General features: G+C 39.2%; 1 protein-coding gene across 4 annotated transcripts in view; it reads left to right on the forward strand.

Annotated features, from left to right (window-relative positions):
• The window catches only part of fam184ab (family with sequence similarity 184 member Ab), a 223,645-nt gene that overhangs the window by 183,829 nt on the left and 19,992 nt on the right, over nucleotides 1-19,824 (forward strand). For all 4 annotated transcript variants that reach the window (XM_026194482.2, XM_026194487.2, XM_026194485.2 and 1 more), the window contains 2 exons: nucleotides 9,151-9,335; nucleotides 14,290-14,436. In XM_026194482.2, coding sequence (XP_026050267.1) covers nucleotides 9,151-9,335; nucleotides 14,290-14,436 — 332 coding nt within the window. The remainder of the gene's footprint in view (nucleotides 1-9,150; nucleotides 9,336-14,289; nucleotides 14,437-19,824) is intronic.

Here is a 19,824-nt window from a genome sequence, read left to right on the forward strand (position 1 = left end):
ATGAGCACTTGACACACGGGTCTTTATAGTCTCCTTTATGGAAACTTTATTGCAGTAAAACATGTTTTATAGGCTGGTTTTTGTCTCGATTGTTAATTTCCCACTTCATAGAGGTATCGAGTCTGTTAGCTAGACCTAACTAACTAGCAGACATCTGTATGTCTGTGTGAAGCATGTTATCGTTAACTCTGTAATCCACCATCATGTCAAAATATGGACGCTTCTTCTTCCAACACACCAACGTGGTGGTGGCCAAAATGCAAAACTCAAGGCTTCAGAACAGGACTTCATTAATCAGCTGGTGAAGCCGTGATTGATCAGCCACCATCTATCTTCAGTATACAGCTCATGCTCAAATACAAAATAAGTGATAAAACATTCAGACACTAATGCAGTAATCTAGGTCGCACAGTCCTCTAAAAACAAAATTACTTTCAAAGAAATCAAAATCAAAAAAATTCAGTGGGATGGAGTCAATGTTAAATGATGCTACCAGCATCATATACCACCTGCTCACAAGCACACACACCACACTGCAGGCAGCCCTCTGAGCACCACTTGTAAATCTTTCTAATTACCCCCAGCACAGTGAGTTCCATTCTCATCACCTTATGATACAGATGTTCTAGCAGAGACACACAGCTGGTTCTCTTTAATACTGCCACTATGCACCCCCTAAATGCACACGTGCACACACCCCACCTTTACTCCCTCTTTAGTCACAAAGAGAACAGGAGGGCAATTAAAGCTAATAGGCACACGTTACAGTCTCAACTACCTGCCAGTCAAGCAGTGATGTTTGAATTATGCTTCAGCTGGAAATGTACGGCATGACTTCAGAGATAAGCAGAACCCCCTCTTAAACCTGTGCCGTAACCTCCCATCTAACCTGATACACACCTCCCAAGAAATGTAACTACGTGTTCAGTCAACACAGCCACTATGACATCATCAACCTGTTAGTGAGGATCTGTCTTAAAGCCTCAAACTGTTTTCACTCTGGTAATTTGAAACTGAATGTGACAAGCGAGGGGTGGTCAACTAGCAGTCAGCTATGAGGTAAAGCAAACTCTCCTTTATTCTTGTTTTTGACCACAATGTGGACCATGATTTGCAAAATTATCATCACATTTTATTTAAAAAGATTCAAAATGAATGACTGAAAAAGTAGCATGTTTTCTGATGTCATGGATTACAGGAGACATGGGTCAGTTTCTCGTAGATTTCTACATCACTGTGTTCTGCCTTTTTTCTTGCATCTGAAGATTTATTTATTTATTATTTGGTCCTCTGAGATCCATAAAGACATCCAAGTTACGCGCTCAGACGAAGAAGTTGATGTGCTGCTCACAAAGCGATGTACATAGCTGCTCAATATTTTCTTTTCCTGAGGAAACACCCACTGGACGAGTTTCATTGGATGGAAGGTTGGATCCACAGGGGGCAAATAAATATTTGTCGGCTCATTTTTTTCTTGATATTTTTCTTGTTTTATGTCGAATGCGTTACCAACTCCCTGCAAGTCATCTCTCTAGTGTTTTTGTTTTGCAGATGAACTGAGCAATGAAATTAATAATGCCAGAGAATGCCCATTCCTGAATATAAATCACAATTAGACACAAAGTCTGACATTCATACTTTCCTACATAGTAGTAGGATAATAATCTAATTTACATTGGTAACTGTTTAACAAGAAAAAAGTAAAAAGCCATTTTTGCAGGCCTTTGAAAAGAGAAAGACCTCTTCCTCTTTATCACCTCTGCAAACTCTTTAAACAATCATCAGATTTAAACCCAGAGACTTGATTACTGCGGGAGCATCGAGCCACACAAGTATGTTTTCACAGTTAGCAAGCTGTTGCTACCTGTTAACCATGTAAAGTCATGTGGAAAGAAGCAGCTTTAGTTATTAGTAGATCTATAATTTCCATGGAAGATATCGACTTCCACCACTCACCAACCTGTCAGGAAATAACACTTTTCTCTGGTGACTGGGTTACTGTTGGTTGCTAGGGGTTCTCTGGGCCTGCTTGAATGGGGCTTTAGTAATGGACATTTCTGTCCATGCTGTAGGTCCTGGGATTTAATAATGTTAAAAGTCTGCCTTTAAACATTTTGTTTTACATTTATATTCAACATCAGTGGGAGTCTGTGTTTACAATAATTCCTTGTTTACTTTGCTGAGGCATTAATGGAACATAAACTAAAACTTCCTGAGTTGAGTCAATAGAGCGGAGGAGCTCAGTGGCAGACGGGCGTCACGCTGTGTTAAATAATGCTTTTGTACCTCCAATTACTTAACAGATGGGGAGGGAGAGGCTGATGGAGTGCAGAGGTGTGCGCAGGTCTTTGTGTGCACAGTGTCATCTATCCTTGTCTAGATATTTATCATGTTTGATCTAACAGTCTTGTCTGAAGAATTACCCTGCCATCAGTATCTCTTGACTTTTAATAACTATTCCGGTCCACTTTGATTGTATTGTTGTGGTCATGATGATGCTCTAGCACACATGAGAACATTTGTTTTCTTCCTCATTGTTAGATTTAAAGCATCTTCAGAGAACCGTTGTTTCCTTTTATCGCTCGTATTATTTTTCTCCCCGCTATGGTTCTGTTCTCATGGAGCCATGGGTTTTTGGAGCAATGTGTTCTTAACAGTTTGGTAGAATTGTATATGAAGTGGTTAGCTGAGATTGTGACAGGCAGAAAAGTGGCATATTTCCCATATTAGTGTTGGCAGCCCTGGATAAACATGATGACAGCCAGCATATTTTACAGCAACAGTACGAACCACCTTTGTCCCGCTGAAAGGAGGAATTAAAAGTGAAGGCTTTACTGTTAAAATTCACAGATACACTTATGAATAAGACAGTAAAGAACTCAAAACTAACAAAAAAGCACATTTAAAGGAATAACAAAGCAAATAACTCACACACTGTTTAGAAACTGGGGCACAGCATTGTTCCCCTGAGAATAAAAATATGTATTCATGGCAGCAGTTCATGGGATTTCATTGGCTAACTACTAATACCCATTGAAAAATAAAGTAGCTCAGGAAATCACACTCTATTTTACTGTAATGTCCTTTTTGATTATTATTTGAAAAGTTTATTTTTTAAGGAAAAGAAGGATAAAGAAGAACTAGGCAAAACAGAGAATGACAAAGCGATCTCCTTTACGGCGCTGTTCACATATTATATCTGAGGTGTTTGAAAGAGAGGATAAAATTAGATTATAAAAGAGAGAGACAGCAGATAAGCAGACAAAAAAAAAGATGATAGATCAACTCAGACAAGATGCAAAAGTAAATAAATCTCTCCCCCAAACGAGCCCAACACTGGGAATTTTATCTCGTCTTCCGCAGTTGTGAAATCAAAGGCTGATATCTGCTGTAATTGAAAGAGTATATTAAGTTATAATGTCCCATATCATTCGATAAATGCTCTTCCAATTAGCCTTTGTTTCTTTCTTTAATTCTGCCAGCTTTCTTTCCTAATTTCCCTTCATCTCCTGCTCCAACGCCAGCCAAGATTTGGATGAGATGAAGAGTAAAATGAGTAAATTGGTCATTAAAGACTCATCTGGCCGATCACCATTGTGCTTGATTGTACTGAAGGTTTTGGACTTAAAAAAAAAAAAAACAGCCAATTACATTAAGTGAAAATGCAGATGGCGATGCAAATAGACAGTAGTTTGTGAATATGAAGCTATTATACAAGATTATGGCTTCTGGATATGTGAACACAGTCCTTGGCACAAATTGTTATAGTGCCAAGTTAAATTAGATTTTTCACAGGGAGAGGAATCATTAGTAGACGATAACGTGACAGTGTTTAATCTAATTCTGATGGTGTTAAGTGGCACTCAACTGAGAGTCTTCAGATCACATCTTGCTTCTTCATTTAAGTCACCAAACGTAATGAAATGTTTGGCACGTGAGGCCCATTTCACCTCCCGGGAATTTCAGAGTTGAGTATGTTAATGACAATGACTTGAGAAAGGTTTCAGATCTCTTTCAGTGTTTCAGGCTCCTCTGAAAATGGATTCAGCTCATTTTTTCTCCTCATCAGTCAACACAAAATGCTCCATGATGACAAATAAACTTTTTTGTAATCTTTAAAATCAACCTTTTATTAGATGAGATGCCAAAGTTCTAAGAACAAACACCAAGGAGACCAATGAGGACTAATCAGAGGAGTGGAAACACCTGGGAAACAAGGAACAGCCAAAACTAATCAAGGACAATGAGAGAAAGGAAGCAGTCTCTTGTGTCTAAAACACATCAGAGACAAATGACAGTCAACATAAAACTGAAAGTTACTAAAATAGAAACACCCAAATGAGAGATGACAATTAATATATGTATGTATGTATGTATGTATGTAAGTAAATATATATATATATATATATATATATATATATCAGTGAAATAAGTAACATAGTAAGGTGTCATTGTTTCTTTAAAGTTCACCTTTTACAGGCACAGATCAATTTACCATTTTCAGGCATATCTGAGATGATATTCAGAGCTACAAAGAGGATAAATCGCAGCAACTGACCTTATGACTTTATCAGAGTAGCTATGCACTATTCAAAATAATCCTTTTCTATCTTATACCAGACCTGTGGAATACTTCTTAAAGTTTGCGAAGCTGTGAGTCACATGTTCCAATAATGGACTCGTAAATGCAGACAGGCTGCGTTGTTCTTTTTGTTTTTTTTATGCCACTGTTTGGTTGAACCTACGCGTCGTTCACCGCACCCCTGCTGGGAAAATCACTTGCTCATTTTCTCACTTTCAAAATGCGACAGAATCGAGCTGCTTCTTGTGTCAGTGTGGAGCTCAGAAGAAAAGAGCAGCTCGGCAGGCGGTCGTGAGTAATTTCAGTTGTTGGTCATGTTTACATGAAGTCATTCAGTAGTTTACAGCACTGTTGTATTATCAGAGCTCAGATGAATCTCGTCTCTCCCATAATGACTGAAATCTTGTTTTTGCCATACTCGTCAGTTAAATTACCTGGTTCAACAGCTTGAGTTCTCTACTGGATTTTATTAAGTTTTATTAAGTTGATTTTATTAAGTTGCTTTTATCAGTCATAAACAAACTGTTATGGCCCAAAAGAACTAATAGATCATTGTTTCCCCAAGTACACTGGCTGCAAAATGCAAGTAAGTTGACAAAATAAGAACCTTACACGGACTCAGCTTATTGTGGCACAGTTGGAAATCACTGTGTATCCTTAAATGAAAACCAGTGGAGGATTTAGATGTCTCTGTGGACAAAGTGACCAAATAAGGGCTGCCTATAATGTGCAAGCTAAAGGAACAGTCCTCTCCAGTGTTTGTTGTATATGCCTGCAAAGCTGTGGTAAGAAGAAACACTAAGGCTTTTAATTTGAAAGAGTTACAGGAAGTGTTAAGTTGTGTCCTGAGCCCAAATAAATGGAAGGCCGATGGAAAATCTGTGTAAAGTTTGGCAGAGGGGGTTTATGGTCTGGGCTTGTTTTTCAGGAGTTTTGCTCTGCCCTTTAGTTCCAGTTAAAGGAACTGTTAATACTTCAGCTACCAAGAAACTTTGTACAACTTCATGCTCGCAACTTTGTGCAGCTCAGGTGGTAGAGCAGGTCACCTACTAACTGGAAGGTTGGTGGTTCAATCCCAGTCTGCATGCCAAATATCCTTAGGCAAGATACTAACCCCAGGTTGCTCTCCGATGCAGCCATCGGAGTGTATTTAGTATTTATTTAGTATTTATTTATTTATTGTCATTGTCAAGAACAATGAAATTGCGTTTGGGGCTTCCATACAACCCAAAAATGTGTGTGTGAATGTGTATGTATGAATGGTAGTTAGATAGCACTTAGAAAAGTGAATGGGTGTGGTGAATGAACAAGTTGTATAAAGCGCTTTGAGTACTCAGAGTAGAAAAGTGCTATATAAGAACCAGTTCATTTACCATTTACTATCAATCAGATCAGAGAATGCAAACCAGGCCATCTCAGTGAACATCAGCATCTGATCTCATAAATGCACTTCTAAAAGACTGGTCATCTTAAACTCTTCTCCAACTCTTCCCAGAAGAGTTGGAGCTGTCATAGCTGCAAATGGTTGGCCGACATTAAGAATGGGATTTTAGTCAAGTTCATATGTGTGGGAAAGCTGAGCGAATACTTTTGGCACTGGTGTGCTGCTTGTTGTTCAAAGAATTTAGCAATCTAACATTTATTTCTGATCTATTTTAAGAGGGGTCACAGCTTAATACTGCCTTAACAGTATCATGCAGTGACTTTACCTGAGGAAACAAGTAAATTTACTTAAAGAGGACCTAATATGCTCCTTTCCACCTCTGTTTTTTTTCCTGAACTCTGCGAAAGTGGCTTTGTGCGATTCCCACTTCAAAATAACCCCTATTAATCTTATAGTGCTGCAACCTTTCGATTAATCCACTGTCTGAAATAAACAGCTTCTCTCCCTTTAAGCCAACTTTTGTCTGCAAACAGAAGGTTTGAACAGTTTGTGAGAAATACCAAACCTGCCTCTAATACAAGATGCTGCAAGTCTTCTGTTTTTGAGATAAATAGTCTCTGTTGCTTTTTGAGAAAATACAGTAAATACAACAGACTTATGTCAAAACATATGTTCAGTTTTTGATAAAAGCTGTAATTCGGCTCTGTGAGCTTCTTAAGGATGTGAAATTATGGACACATTGAAAAGGGTTTTGACAATTGAATCAAGACACATAAGCCAGATTATTTAAAGTCCTGCATAAATTTAGGACTTAAGATAAAATGCTGTTCACTATATTCGTTAAGAGGCTTTGTTGCTATCTGCGTTGTGTGCACTGATGGATGATTGCTTCATCGTGGTAAAGCCATTTTTGTTCATTCAGCTGTGTTCAGCATTCACCTATTCATCTGAAAAGTTTCACCCTAATGGTGGATTTAAAAAATATTCTCAAGGTGTTAAACATGTTCGAAATAACCAACTTTAAAAAATTCTAAAGGCAAGGCAAGGCAAGTTTATTTGTATAGCACAATTCAACAACAAGGTGATTCAAAGTGCTTTACAGAGACATTAGAAACAAGAACAAATAAAAAGCATGATTTAAAATTGATTAAAACAAGCAAATAAACTAACTAACTAATTAACAAACAAACAAACAAACAAACAAACAAACCAGTATATAAAATCAAAACAGATAAAATCAGAACAGTAGATAAAATCAGTAGTTAAATGTAAGTTTTGAAATTTAAGCTTAAAGTGTGGATTTGGTGCTTTATTCAAATGCAGCTGAGAACAGGTGAGTCTTCAACCTGGATTTAAATAAACTGAGTGTTTCAGCTGATCTGAGGCTTTCTGGGAGTTTGTTCCAGATATAAGGAGCATAAAAGCTGAATGCAGCTTCTCCGTGTCTGGTTCTGACTCTGGGAACTGATAAAAGACCGGATCCAGATGACCTGAGGGATCTGGAAGGTTCATACTGGGTCAGGAGGTCATTGATGTATTTTGGTCCTAAACCATTCAGAGCTTTATAGGCCAGCATCAGAACTTTAAAGTCTATCCTCTGACGGACAGGCAGCCAGTGTAAGGACCTCAGAGCTGGACTGATGTGGTCCACTTTTTTGGTCTTAGTGAGGACTCGAGCAGCAGAGTTCTGAATGAGCTGTAGTTGTCTGACTGATTTTTTAGGTAGACCTGTAAAGATGCTGTTACAGTAATCAAGCCTACTAAAGATGAATGCATGGACTAGTTTTTCCAGGTCCTGTTGAGACATCAGATCTTTTATCCTTGAAATATTCTTGAGGTGATAGTAAGCTGACTTTGTTATTGTCTTAATGTGTTTTTCTAAGTTTAGGTCTGCATCCATCACTACACCCAAATTTCTCGCCTGGTTTGTGGTTTTTAGGTGTATAGATTGAAGTTCTCTGGTGACCTGTAATCGTTTTTCTTTGGCGCCAAAGACTATTACCTCAGTTTTGTTTTTGTTTAGCTGGAGAAAATTGTGGCACAACCAGTCATTGATTTCCTCAATGCATTTACCAAGAGCCTGTACAGGGCCTCGGTCTCCTGGTGACATTGTGATATATATTTGTGTGTCATCTGCATAGCTGTGATAGTTTATTTTGTTGTTGTTTATAATCTGTGCCAGTGGGAGCATGTAGATGTTAAACAGAAGGGGTCCCAAGATGGAACCTTGGGGAACTCCACATGTGATACTTGTCTGCTCAGATGTGAAGTTACCTATTGATACAAAGTATTTCCTGTTTTCTAAGTATGTTTTGAACCAGTTTAGTACAGTTCCTGAAAGACCTGTCCAGTTCTCCAGTCGTTTGAGTAATATGTTGTGGTCAACTGTATCAAATGCTGCACTGAGATCCAGTAAAACTAGGACTGACATTTTTCCACTGTCTGTATTCAGACATATGTCATTAAACACTTTGGTCAGAGCAGTTTCAGTGCTGTGGTTCTGTCTAAAACCTGACTGGAAGGCATCGTAGCAATTATTCTGTTTTAAGAAGTAACTGAGCTGTTGAGAAACTGCTTTTTCAATGATCTTACTTAAAAACGGGAGATTTGAGATCGGCCTGTAGTTGTTCATTTGTGTCTTGTCAAGATTGTCCTTTTTCAGTATAGGTTTGATTACAGCAGTTTTTAGTGATTCTGGAAACACACCTGATAATAAAGAAAAGTTGACGATCTGTAACAGGTCTGACTCTAAAGTCTTTGAGACCTTTTTGAAAAAACTTGTTGGCAGGACATCTAAACAGCAGGAGGAGGAGTTCAGTTGACCTAAGATGTCCTCCAGGTCTTTGCTGTTAATAGGTTGAAACTGTTTCATGGTGTTTAAACAGTTTTTTGGTGGACACAGTACATATCCTGGATCTGCTGTTGATGTACCAATTGCTTGTCTAATTTTTTGGATTTTTTCAGTGAAGAATTTGGCAAAGTCATTGCAGGCCATGGTCGAATGAAGTTCAGCTGCCACTGACACAGGAGGGTTTGTTAGCCTGTCAACTGTAGAAAAAAAGTGTAGTTTCCAAAATATTCTACCATATAGATAAGCTTTAAAATCAACATTACAAGCCTTATAGCTAAACCTTTACGTCCTTCATCTCTTCAGAGCTGATTTTTATTGTTTCTCTTTTCACAGGAACGCGAGCTGTTGGGCCGGATCTCCGAGTTGCAGGAGGAGGTGACGAGGAGGAAGAACCACATCGCTCAGCTGGACCACCAAATCCACACGCTCAACGAGAACATCAGCACCCTGACTAAAGAGCTGGAGCTGAAGGGCAAGGAGGTGCTCAAGATCCGCAGTGAAGCCAATCAGCAGATCCGGTATGACTCAGTGTTCATTGTGTAGCACTGAAGTGAAAACCTGCGGTCAAACTTTACTTCACAGGGAGGAAAAACGCGTTTTCTCAACACGTTCACAGCAAATTGGTTTCGTCTACCGCTCCAGAGTCTAACTAAACATTGTTTTCTTTTTGTCAACATTAAGTTACTGTTTGCTGCATTTACATTAGACTGCTTAATCCTCTACCTTTGTGACTGATCTCCTCTGAATATGCCTCTTTTTTTCTTTTGTATCATGTTTCTGTGTGGCCGAAGAATGAATCGTTAAACTTGCACTTTGAACAGTTCTCACACACATGCACGTCCAAATATCTCAAAAACACAGAAAAGAAAAAAACAAAACTGCATCTTCACAGTGAAGCTTATCCTTTACTGTAACCTAGCAACCAAACTGCTGAATATTTTAGAGCGATGGTTGTTTGAGTGCCTTATTTTTCTTTCTTTTTGTGTCCGTTTTTGGCAGTAAGCAGTTACAGTGCACGGTTCAGATTCCATTTAGAATCTTCTGTTGAATCAATTTTGAGTTTGACTTTTAAAAATGAGGAATTTAGGTTTTGGTTGAAGCACAATCTGCAGAGCTGAGCGTGAAAGCAAAGCTGGCATGTGTTCACAATATTCATAATCAGTCTTAGAAGCTTGTTATGTGGGTTGGCATTTATTCATATTGTGGTTTTCTAGTCTTTCTTAGTACTCAAACCACTTCAGGCACATTCATTAATACACCCACATATAACATACCTCGGACGCACAGACCTAGAGACCAGTCGAGTGTTTGCTGGATGTTGTAATGTGAAATCAATCACAAAGTTGATTTGGTCATTAGCTGTCTGCTGTGGTTACTGGTGGTTAGCATGGATGCCAACTACTAGCAGAAAGCTAGGTTTACCTTCGAAGAAAAAGTTAGATCTTACCACCGCAACTGACATGTGACAGTTGCCATTAAACCCCGAAGAAGAAGAAGCAGTGTCCGGTATCGCAGCTGTGTTCAAATTCTGGAAGCGCATCCTCCTGTGCCTGCATTTGTAGGCCGATTATGTTACAGCGACACGACGAAGACTGTCCAAATTCTAAGACTCCGACAAATGCGGCCAACAAATGTGCCCTTCCCCATATTTGAAGGATTGGTTGCTTCGGGGCCCAACCTATCCCAGAATTCATAGCACGGCCCTGCTCAGTTTCCAACAGTGGCGGCAAACGTTTATTTTCTGGGTCACAAAATAAACGTTTAACATATTTTCGGGCGAGAATGTAGCTGTGTAAACTTGAAATATCTGCTCAGTTTATCAAGAAACCGCATATTTTCAAAAGCGCTCCGACGTTTTCGGAGACATCTGTTACCCACCAGCTTGATAGCGAGCCGGGGTTCAAGGCTTACTAGAGCCGGCGAGAACACCGGACTCCCGGCAAATCGTTTTCAAACTCACCGTCGTCTTTTGCTACTCAGGTTAAACATATATAAGTCACTTAGATAACTTAAAAATGTTATTGTTTGGCTTTTTTTAGTATTTTATTTGTTCCTGAGTAAATCGGTTTGGCTGAGATTAAAGTTATAGTTTTTACACAGCTGAATAAATGTCAAGCAGACAACTGATTATCAGAAGTGTGAGATGCTCGAGAATTTACTCCGGTGTCCCGTTATATTTTAGATAGCAAGGAGCAGACGGCTGAGTTTATTAAATTCCACGGAAACAATCTGCAAATTTCATTTACATTTAATAAACTATCATCTTGTCTTCATTTTTAGTTAGCACATACCTTAAACACTTAAAGCTGTAAGCTAATGATAGTTATATAAGAGCAGTTGCATGCTGGTGCAATAAGCTGTACGTTTTACGTCCAATGGATGATGATCTGATTAGTTGACTAATTGCAAAAATAATCGGTGACTAGTCGACTATCAAAATAATCGTTTGTGGCAGCCCTAGTCTCTAGGCATGTGTGGCTGGATCCTGACCTAACATGTTTGGTTTTGCTCTATGACAGAAAGTTAGAGCACACAGGAAACCCTGCAAGTACAGGGAGAACATGCTGGACAGGGAAATGTCCAGGGTAGACCTGAACCGCCATCCTGCCTATTAATGTTTTCTGTTATGATGTGTTTGCACATTCTGCACATTTCGTAATGAATACATCTTTTGGTTAAATCTGCTTTATTTGAGGGCAATACCCGTTTTTGAAGTTTGGGGAAAGCCAAGCTAGATGTTGCTTTCTTCATGCTAATCTGAACTAACTGCAATTTTCAACTTCATAAGTAAGCAATAGAATGTCCTAATATACATATTAAAGAAGTAAATAAGCATATTTCCTAAAATGCTGATCTAGACTTTTAGCTCAGAGCAGTAAACAGCAACATTAAACAGTTTGTTTCTTGGGGAAAAAACTACAAACGTCACATCTTATTTCTTTAATCCATGCAAAAAAAACCCATCTGAGATGATGCTGAATGTGGCATTTAAAGCAAAAAAAAAAAAGAAGAAAAGCTGCCTTCCTGAAAATGTCACACTATTCCTTTAAAAACATTAGCACCACACTGTCAGTGACATTTCAGGATAGCTTTGGCGTGTACACGCTGTCGCCTAGAACACACAAAAACGCCCGCAGTGGGCCTGTCATCGGCACATGTGTCTGAATTTGAATTCTCTTATTATATTTGGATGACGATAGTTTCTGCAATCCCTCTCTGTCCGAGCCTGAGTGATGAAAATACACCAAAAGATAAAAGGGAGGAAAGAAAAGCCCGAAAGAAGCAAATCCGTCTCTTTAGTCTGCCTCTGTCTCTCGACCAGTGTCAGGAGCCCATTGATTAGAAGACATGTAGATTATTTTGGGTAATGCAAAATGTGGGCTATAATCGTGTTGTCCCTGCGGCATGGCATGAATTTTTAAAGTGCTATATGAGTAATGTGGTCCGGCTACTCATTAGCATCCATCACACTGTATTTTTAAATGCGCCCGTGGTGCATTATTATTATCTGTTAATTTGTGTGCCGCTTGCCTTTATATATGCACGTCATCGCTCTCTGCTGTCAGACCCATGCGCAGCACATTTCTTCTCCTGTTACGTAACGCCCCGTCTGAATCCTGGTCACGGGGATAAAAATAGACTGATAAATAAATAAAGAGGAAGCAGAGAGCGGGAGATGAGACGTGCGCCCCTCGGGGAGAGTTGGCCCAGTCAGAATGAGAGGCAGACGAGCATCCATGTTTCTCCCTCCATCGTCCTCCTCGCTTTCATCAACTCGTTTTGTTTTGTTTTTTTATTCCCCTCATTTCATTATCCTCTTTTATCATCCTGCCCCTTGTCCAGGTCTTCAAATATTGCTGTGCACATGTTTTGCAGTATTTTTTTATTAAATATTCATACATGTCAGTTTCATTATGATTTTAAATTAATTATGTGTTTGTCATGAAATTATGTTCTAGGAATTCATTCCGTGCATCCGTCTCTGGATTTTCTTATCTCACTAACATTTCCCTGGAGCAATCCATTATGTTTTGCCCGTCCTGGGAGAAAAATACAAAGCGAGAGAGAGAGTCTGCAGGACCTGATTAAGTCTTAAAGTGCAACCTCACATATTAAAGAGTAAAAATAAATCTATTACCTCTGAGTTACAGCAAACAGCACTTTATCCCAGAGCTTAAATTGTGATCAAGCAAAGTGAAACATGATGTGATGTGAAACATGGGATATACTTAATATTTTTGTTAATTAAAAGTGAACAGTGCGATATAATGCAATTATAATTAATTGTTTTTTTGGTCATTATCATGATTCTTTTAATTGGCAACAGCTCTGAGGTGCTGTAGGGGCGCACCAATCTGATATTTGGGTTGGGTTTGAGTCAAAAAGTGGAATCACGTTAGACGGAGCTAAAATATTGCAAGTAATTCTGTGTTTTTCATCACCGTTGGTGGGACTAAGGATCTATAATACCATTTAAAAAGTATCTGCGCTCTACCCTTCTTGGCACGTTTTCATGCTTCAGATCATCAAAGAAAATGTCTGTTTGTTCGGGTTATCTTTGTCTAATATTAAAACTTGTTTGATGATCTGAGACATGTAAGTGTTGACAAATATGCCAAAAAAACTACAAAAACAGGAAGAGACAGTTACTTCCTCAGTGTGCTGTATCCCTGTAGACCAGAAACCAGAACTGTGTATGAGTTTAACACCTGCCACCCAGTCAGCATTGGCAGAATCCTCCTATTCCTCCTATTTAGGTCATGGTTATTTGATGTTTATGGTGATGGTGGGCCAGTGGTTAGCACTCTCGAGCCACAGTATCTCTGGCACATCCCACCCGGACACTAAACATAGCCAGTGCAAACCCAAGTTATCAATACTGAGAGACAAGAAAACCACAAGTGCACTTATCTACATCCTATGTCTGCCAGCAAACAGCTAAACTTGTCTTGAACCTCTGCTGTGGCCACAGGATGTTGGCTCTTATGATTCAAAGGTCGACTGTTGATTCACTGTTTGCTGTTTCTACTACTGGCAAGTTTTCATACACCAGAAAATACTCTCTATTAAAATCGAATCCATGGAACACAACTGATAGTGGGAATTAAGTTAAGGTAAAATAATTTCAGAAGTTGCCAGAAAGTCCTGCAAAGCTGAAGCGGCTCCAGCTGCTCCTTAATGGCATCAGCAAGATTGTCCTTCATTTCTGATTGTCTGTAGCTTCAGGAGAATCCCGGCTGATGGGTTTTATATTTTAAATAGTACAAATGCAGATTTGGCTCCGTTCACATCGCCCGGTGCAAATTTGTGTCAGTTTGTCTCATTGCATAGACTCTGTGTGTACGAAGGCAGTGTGAAAACTTCATCTCACATTTGGTGTGATGGCAGTATTTTAGTGAGTTGGACACTGCATGCAAAAAAATCTTAAATGCTATTTCAAATTGTCGGCTGACTCTTCTTCTCGTTCCTCAGGGCTCATGAGCAGGAGCTGACAAAGAGACACGAGCGGGAGCTAGCCGAGCTGAGCGCCGTCCACAGCAGGGAGACGCAGAACATGCTGTCAGATTTCAACAAAGCCCAGGAACTGCTCAAAGACAAGATCTCCGCCCTTCAGATACTGTATGTACACATTTTAAAAACTATATGCCTTTAAACAGCTGTACAGCTGCAGACGAGTAACACTTAACAGATTCTGAGTGCAGGTCAGCCTATTCATCGTAGATGATGTCATTCTGCGTTGCCAGGGTCAAGTGCGAGCATTAAAGTATATCCCACTATATCCTAATAAACAGACTGGGTGTCTCTGGGGAAAATAACAGTAGAGGCAACAGTCAGATCTCTTCTACAGATTTAACTTTGTTTTTTAGACAAATGCTCTTTTTCACATTTGGGGAGTCTTTAAAAAAAAATGTGGGTTTCCTGTTTGTTCATGCAGTGCAGTCACTACTTCATAATGAGACACTTAAAGCATAGACTTCCTTTATTCCTTTTTGGCCAGGTGGAATGGAGTATAAAGTGCAACGAGTTTTTTTCTTCCCAGCCAATCACATTGTGCGTGTCATAAATTTTAAATCACTGCGCTGAGCACAACAGTGCGTAACGAAACTGCCTAACCGTAAGCGGCGGCACCATGAGAGATTTACTGCAAGCTTCAAGCAATGAGTGCACCTGCAATATTTACCTGTGCTGCAGTCATCTGGAAATAATGTATTCAGTCTCCAAAACACAAACAGATCACAAAAAGAAATGATAATCCATGAATCAAAGGCTGGCAAAATAGAAACACAAACGCCAGCACAATATAGCGCTCCGGATTACACGTGTAGAAGCTGTAATGTGCCTTTATCCACACTCTCACACTCTCACATCTGTATATGGAATCAATTTAATTAAGGAACAACGCCCAGACCTGTCTTGGAAGTATGAGACAGCTGATTCTAAATTAATGAAACTGTCATATAACAATGGATCTGTGCTGCCTGCACCATCAGCACGTCTTCTTCACACAGACAGTAAATGTAAAGTCTGCTCTCTTCATCTAAACATCACTGTACATGAGCTGTTCAGTCCAAAAATAGAAACCTTCTATATATCTCCAGTGTCACCAGTATCCTACCTGGAGTTTAAGGCTGAAGTCCAACTACACAAACAAACTTTTTTTTTTTTTTACACAAAAAAATCATGACATGTCAACGCCATCAAATGTACTATTTCAAACATCCAAAAAAAACACTTCCAAACTGTAAATCCCAAATATATTGAATCCTTTACGTATACTCAGCATGGTCTGTGTGTTGCTAGTGCCCCTGATATTAAATTATATTAAATTCCATCAATTTAGTAGGCATGAAAGATTTTTGTACAAAAAAGAAGATGTTTCCTACTATATTTTATGAACATAAAGAGTACATCATCTGGATCTTGAAGTGCCACCCATGTGGACCTACATATGCACTTAGCCAGTCCAATCAATGTGAAATCTATTCATGAAAAGCTCCAGGCCGTGTCTCAGATCCTGGTCTTCCATGCTAACATTGGCTGTTTTAATTCACCAGCTGAACTTTGCCACGATATCATCCACAGCAAATCAGATCTAGACCTGTTCACCTTGACTCAATCAAGTGGTGTTTTGACTCTCCTTTTTCAGTGGTTTTGGAGTCGTGACCATATTTGCACCTTTAAATGTTAAAGAGACTGGTACATATTTAGGTATTCTGCTTAAATTGAGCATTCAAAACAAAGCTACTTAGTGCTAAGTAAGAGACAAGCTAAGTAGACCATATTATTTCTCAGACACTATTAATTGTATGAAAAATGTTCCAAAAGGCTCCAACACCACAAACAGTCAAAAGGTTAAGATCAGTGAGCTTAATAAGTACCCCCCACCCCCCACCCCCATGGGACTTTTAACACACGAGTCTATGGGAATTAACTCCACTGGAGGAAGTCCTTTAAACCTGACATGAGCAAATTAACCCAAAAGCAATTTTAGTCCTACAGTGAATCATTCCTGTAATAAAATACAACTTGTAATCATTTCTAATCTATAAATTATATTGTATGGTGAGTGTCAAGGGTTAACATCACACTGCTGCAGCTTTTCTGTTCTCCAATGTGAAACTGAAGAACTTCAGAGGGTGATTCACCACCAGATTCAACCCTGAAAAACTGCAACTTCATCCAATTGAAGTCTCATAACATGAGGCATTCAGCTAAACTCTTTATACACTGAATAAAGTTGAGAATTCAAGCATGGTGATAAAACAAAAAGAAATGTAAATTATTGCCTCCTTTACAGCATAAGTCCTCTGAGTCCTTAAGTATGCTGTAAATTAGAAGTTACTCAGTCGAAGAACTCTGAGCACAGATCAGAGTTGATGTATAGATGTGGATCAAAGACATTTAGACCGCCAAGAATTGATGAAAGGGGTTAAAGGACCTCATTAGTGGTAGGAAATGTATGCGTGTGGGTTTTTTTTTATTACTGCAGATGAAGAGGGAGAGTTGTATTACTGATGACATGCAGTGAAGATACTGTAGGCAAGAGAGGTCAAGTGAGATGTTGGGTGAATTGTAAGTGATGAATGTATGTATAGGAGGAAAATAAAAAAGGAGGCTGAGGGGATGTGAGGAAGATAGATAACAGAGACTGAGATGTGGTATAAAAGCTGAAAGAGAAAACTGGAGAAGATGTTTAGAAGAGTGGGTGTAAAAATAAGGTGAATTTTAAGGTAATCTTCCTGTTGGTGGGCGATCTGTGATGTCAAAGCATGAAGGAAAGAGATGAAACCGAATCTGTGAAGAGAAAGCAACACTGATAAAAAACAGGGAGATGAAAAATGAAAATTCATACGGAGACATGCTGTGTGTGTGTGTGTGTGTGTGTGTGTGTGTGTGTGTGTGTGTGTGTGTGTGTGTGTGTGTGTGTGTGTGTGTGTCCAGAGACCATCAGGAAACATGTAGCGAGCTAGCTCTACCCTTTAGAGTTGACCTCCTTTTACTCAGATTCTGCTGAGAGCACAGCGCCACCTGCTGGGTCACAGATGAACAGTGTGAATTCACCCGAATCACCCTGAATGGGCAGTTCTTGCATCCACCCTTCAACATTATCTTGCATAACACACTGCACCCTTTTCCTGTAATCCAACAGTATCTGAACGCATGTGAAGCGTTACAGCAGCTGTCTGACATTTATCTCTTTTGTTACAGCGCAAGTCTGAATGCATGATGTCACATTGACAGATAGGCACATATAAGATAGTAAAAGAAATGATTGCTTTGACCTGCACAGCAACAACATGAGGAAAAAATAAGGTTGGCATTTCAGGCTCTTTCACAGACCCCCTTTGTGCCTTCAGAATTGCCTCAGTGCTTCATGGCATAGATCCAGCAGGATGCTGAAAACAGTCCTGAGAGATCTGAGTCCATATTGACATGATGGGATTGTACAGTTGCTGCTGGTTTGTCTGCTGAAGAAATCAGGGGAAAAAAACAGTTTGAGATGATTTGTGACATGGTGTGTTATCCTGTTGGAAGCAGCCATCAGAAGATGGGTACACTATGGTTATAGTGGGATGACCAAATATTCCCGTTAAGCTGTGAAATTTAAACAATGTTCACTTGGTATTCATTGATACAAGGCAGGCAGGATCCATGCTTTCATATTGTTTATGCCATCCAAATGTTGTAGCAGAAATCGAGACTCAACAGACCAGGCAAGTTTTCTGTTCTTAGCTGACAGGAGTGCCACCCAGTCTGGGTGTAACGAGTGGTTGTTTGAGTTACTTTTACCTTCCTATCAAGCTAGAAGCATTCTGCTCATTGTCTTCTGACCTCTGACACCAACAAAGCATCTTCATCCAAAGAACTGCCGCTCACTGGATATTTTGTCTTTTTCAGACCATTCACTGCAAACCCTAGAGATGGTTGTATGGGAAAATCCCAGCAGATCAGCGCTTTCTGAAATACCAACAACCATGCCACAAACTCAAATCACCTTTCTTCCTCATTATGATGCTCAGTTTGAACTTTAGGTTGAACTGAAAATGTGTACATGTCTAAATGCATTGAGTTGCTGCCATGTGATTGGCTGATTTGACGTTTTTGTTAACAAGCAATTGAACAGGTGTGCAGGTGTAACAAAGTGGCCAGCGAGTGTACAACAATTCTGAAAATCAAGCTTTTCCCACATTTTTTTGGTCAGTATTGAGATCACAATTATTTAACTTTGGGGGGAAAAGTGCATTCATTCGAGAAAAAAAACATGTCTTACGAATTAAGTGTTTCCATGAACTAAACCTGCCACAGTCTCATGTGGCAAAAATTAAAGCAAGAAGTTAAGATCTTCTTAGTTTCTCTTTTATTTAAGATTAAATAATAGTTAATCAAAAACTTAAAAATGATGCCACAAAAGTGTTTTAGAAAATAATCCCATCTCAAGGCTTGACTTTAGTTGCATCACATTTCAGTGTCAGTTTTTTTGTGGTTTCTGCCTGTTGTTTTTTCTGATCCTAGAGATTAATGTGTTGAAATTTGTGATCAGTGGTTGTGTGTTGAGTTCAAATAAACTTTTTAGATTTTTTTTTCTTTCTGAATTACACTCATTTTAGTCCATTTAAATCTATCTGAAATCAGACCCAGCCTTGCTTCTTAATGAACCCTTACCAAAGAGAAAAAACATGAAACCATCTACATCATTATCAGGGCACAAGGTTTGTAGTCCATGCAGGAAATTTAGGTTACAGATGTATTCTAGGCTGTTTTTTGTTTTTTGTTATTATGGTAAGAATTTTACTTTAATAAAGTCAGGAAAACTTCCTGATTTGCTGTCTTCACTCAAGTCCCTAAAGATGCATTTCTAGGGCTTTCCTCTTAGATAATCCACTTTCTGTCATCTAATTAAGTACAGCATAGATTTATCTTAACAAGCTGTGTCCCTTCCTAATTAATCACTGTGATGACGCGACAGCTTTACCCTCCCTCTAAATATCCCCTGAAATTGCTGCACTGTTTAGTTTTCATGAATATTTCAGTGTTTTGCTCTCTGCCTGTGCACCTTGTTGCTCGGTCCTCTGGGAGTTTAAAAGCTCGCCTGCGGGGTTTTTGTTTTTATGAAGTTAGGATTTTTCAGTTTGTAGTCATGTCTGCAGTCGTATTAGCAGCCTTCCAGCTGAGGTCGTACATCATGACTGGAAAAATTCACAAAGGGAGGGGACTCAATTCCAGGACACCAGGAAGAAGAGTACAATCTAGATCTTTAGTCCAAAACTTAGGTCCAAAGTAGTAGTATTGCAAAGACTATGTAAAGTTACAGAGTGTTATCTGCTGAGATGCATAATGTGTAAAAGTTGCCAACACTCTGCTGACTCAAACACTGCAGCGCTCCAAATCTTCTCTGGGATTAACATCAGCATAAAAACTGTATGCCAGGAGCTTCATGGCATGGTTTCCATGGATGAGCAGATCCTGTAGATGTAATATGTAAGTGGCCCTGCACTTTTGTCCACA

Source organism: Astatotilapia calliptera, chromosome 15 (assembly GCF_964374335.1).
Source record: "Astatotilapia calliptera chromosome 15, fAstCal68.1, whole genome shotgun sequence".
NCBI classification, from domain to species: domain Eukaryota; kingdom Metazoa; phylum Chordata; class Actinopteri; order Cichliformes; family Cichlidae; genus Astatotilapia; species Astatotilapia calliptera.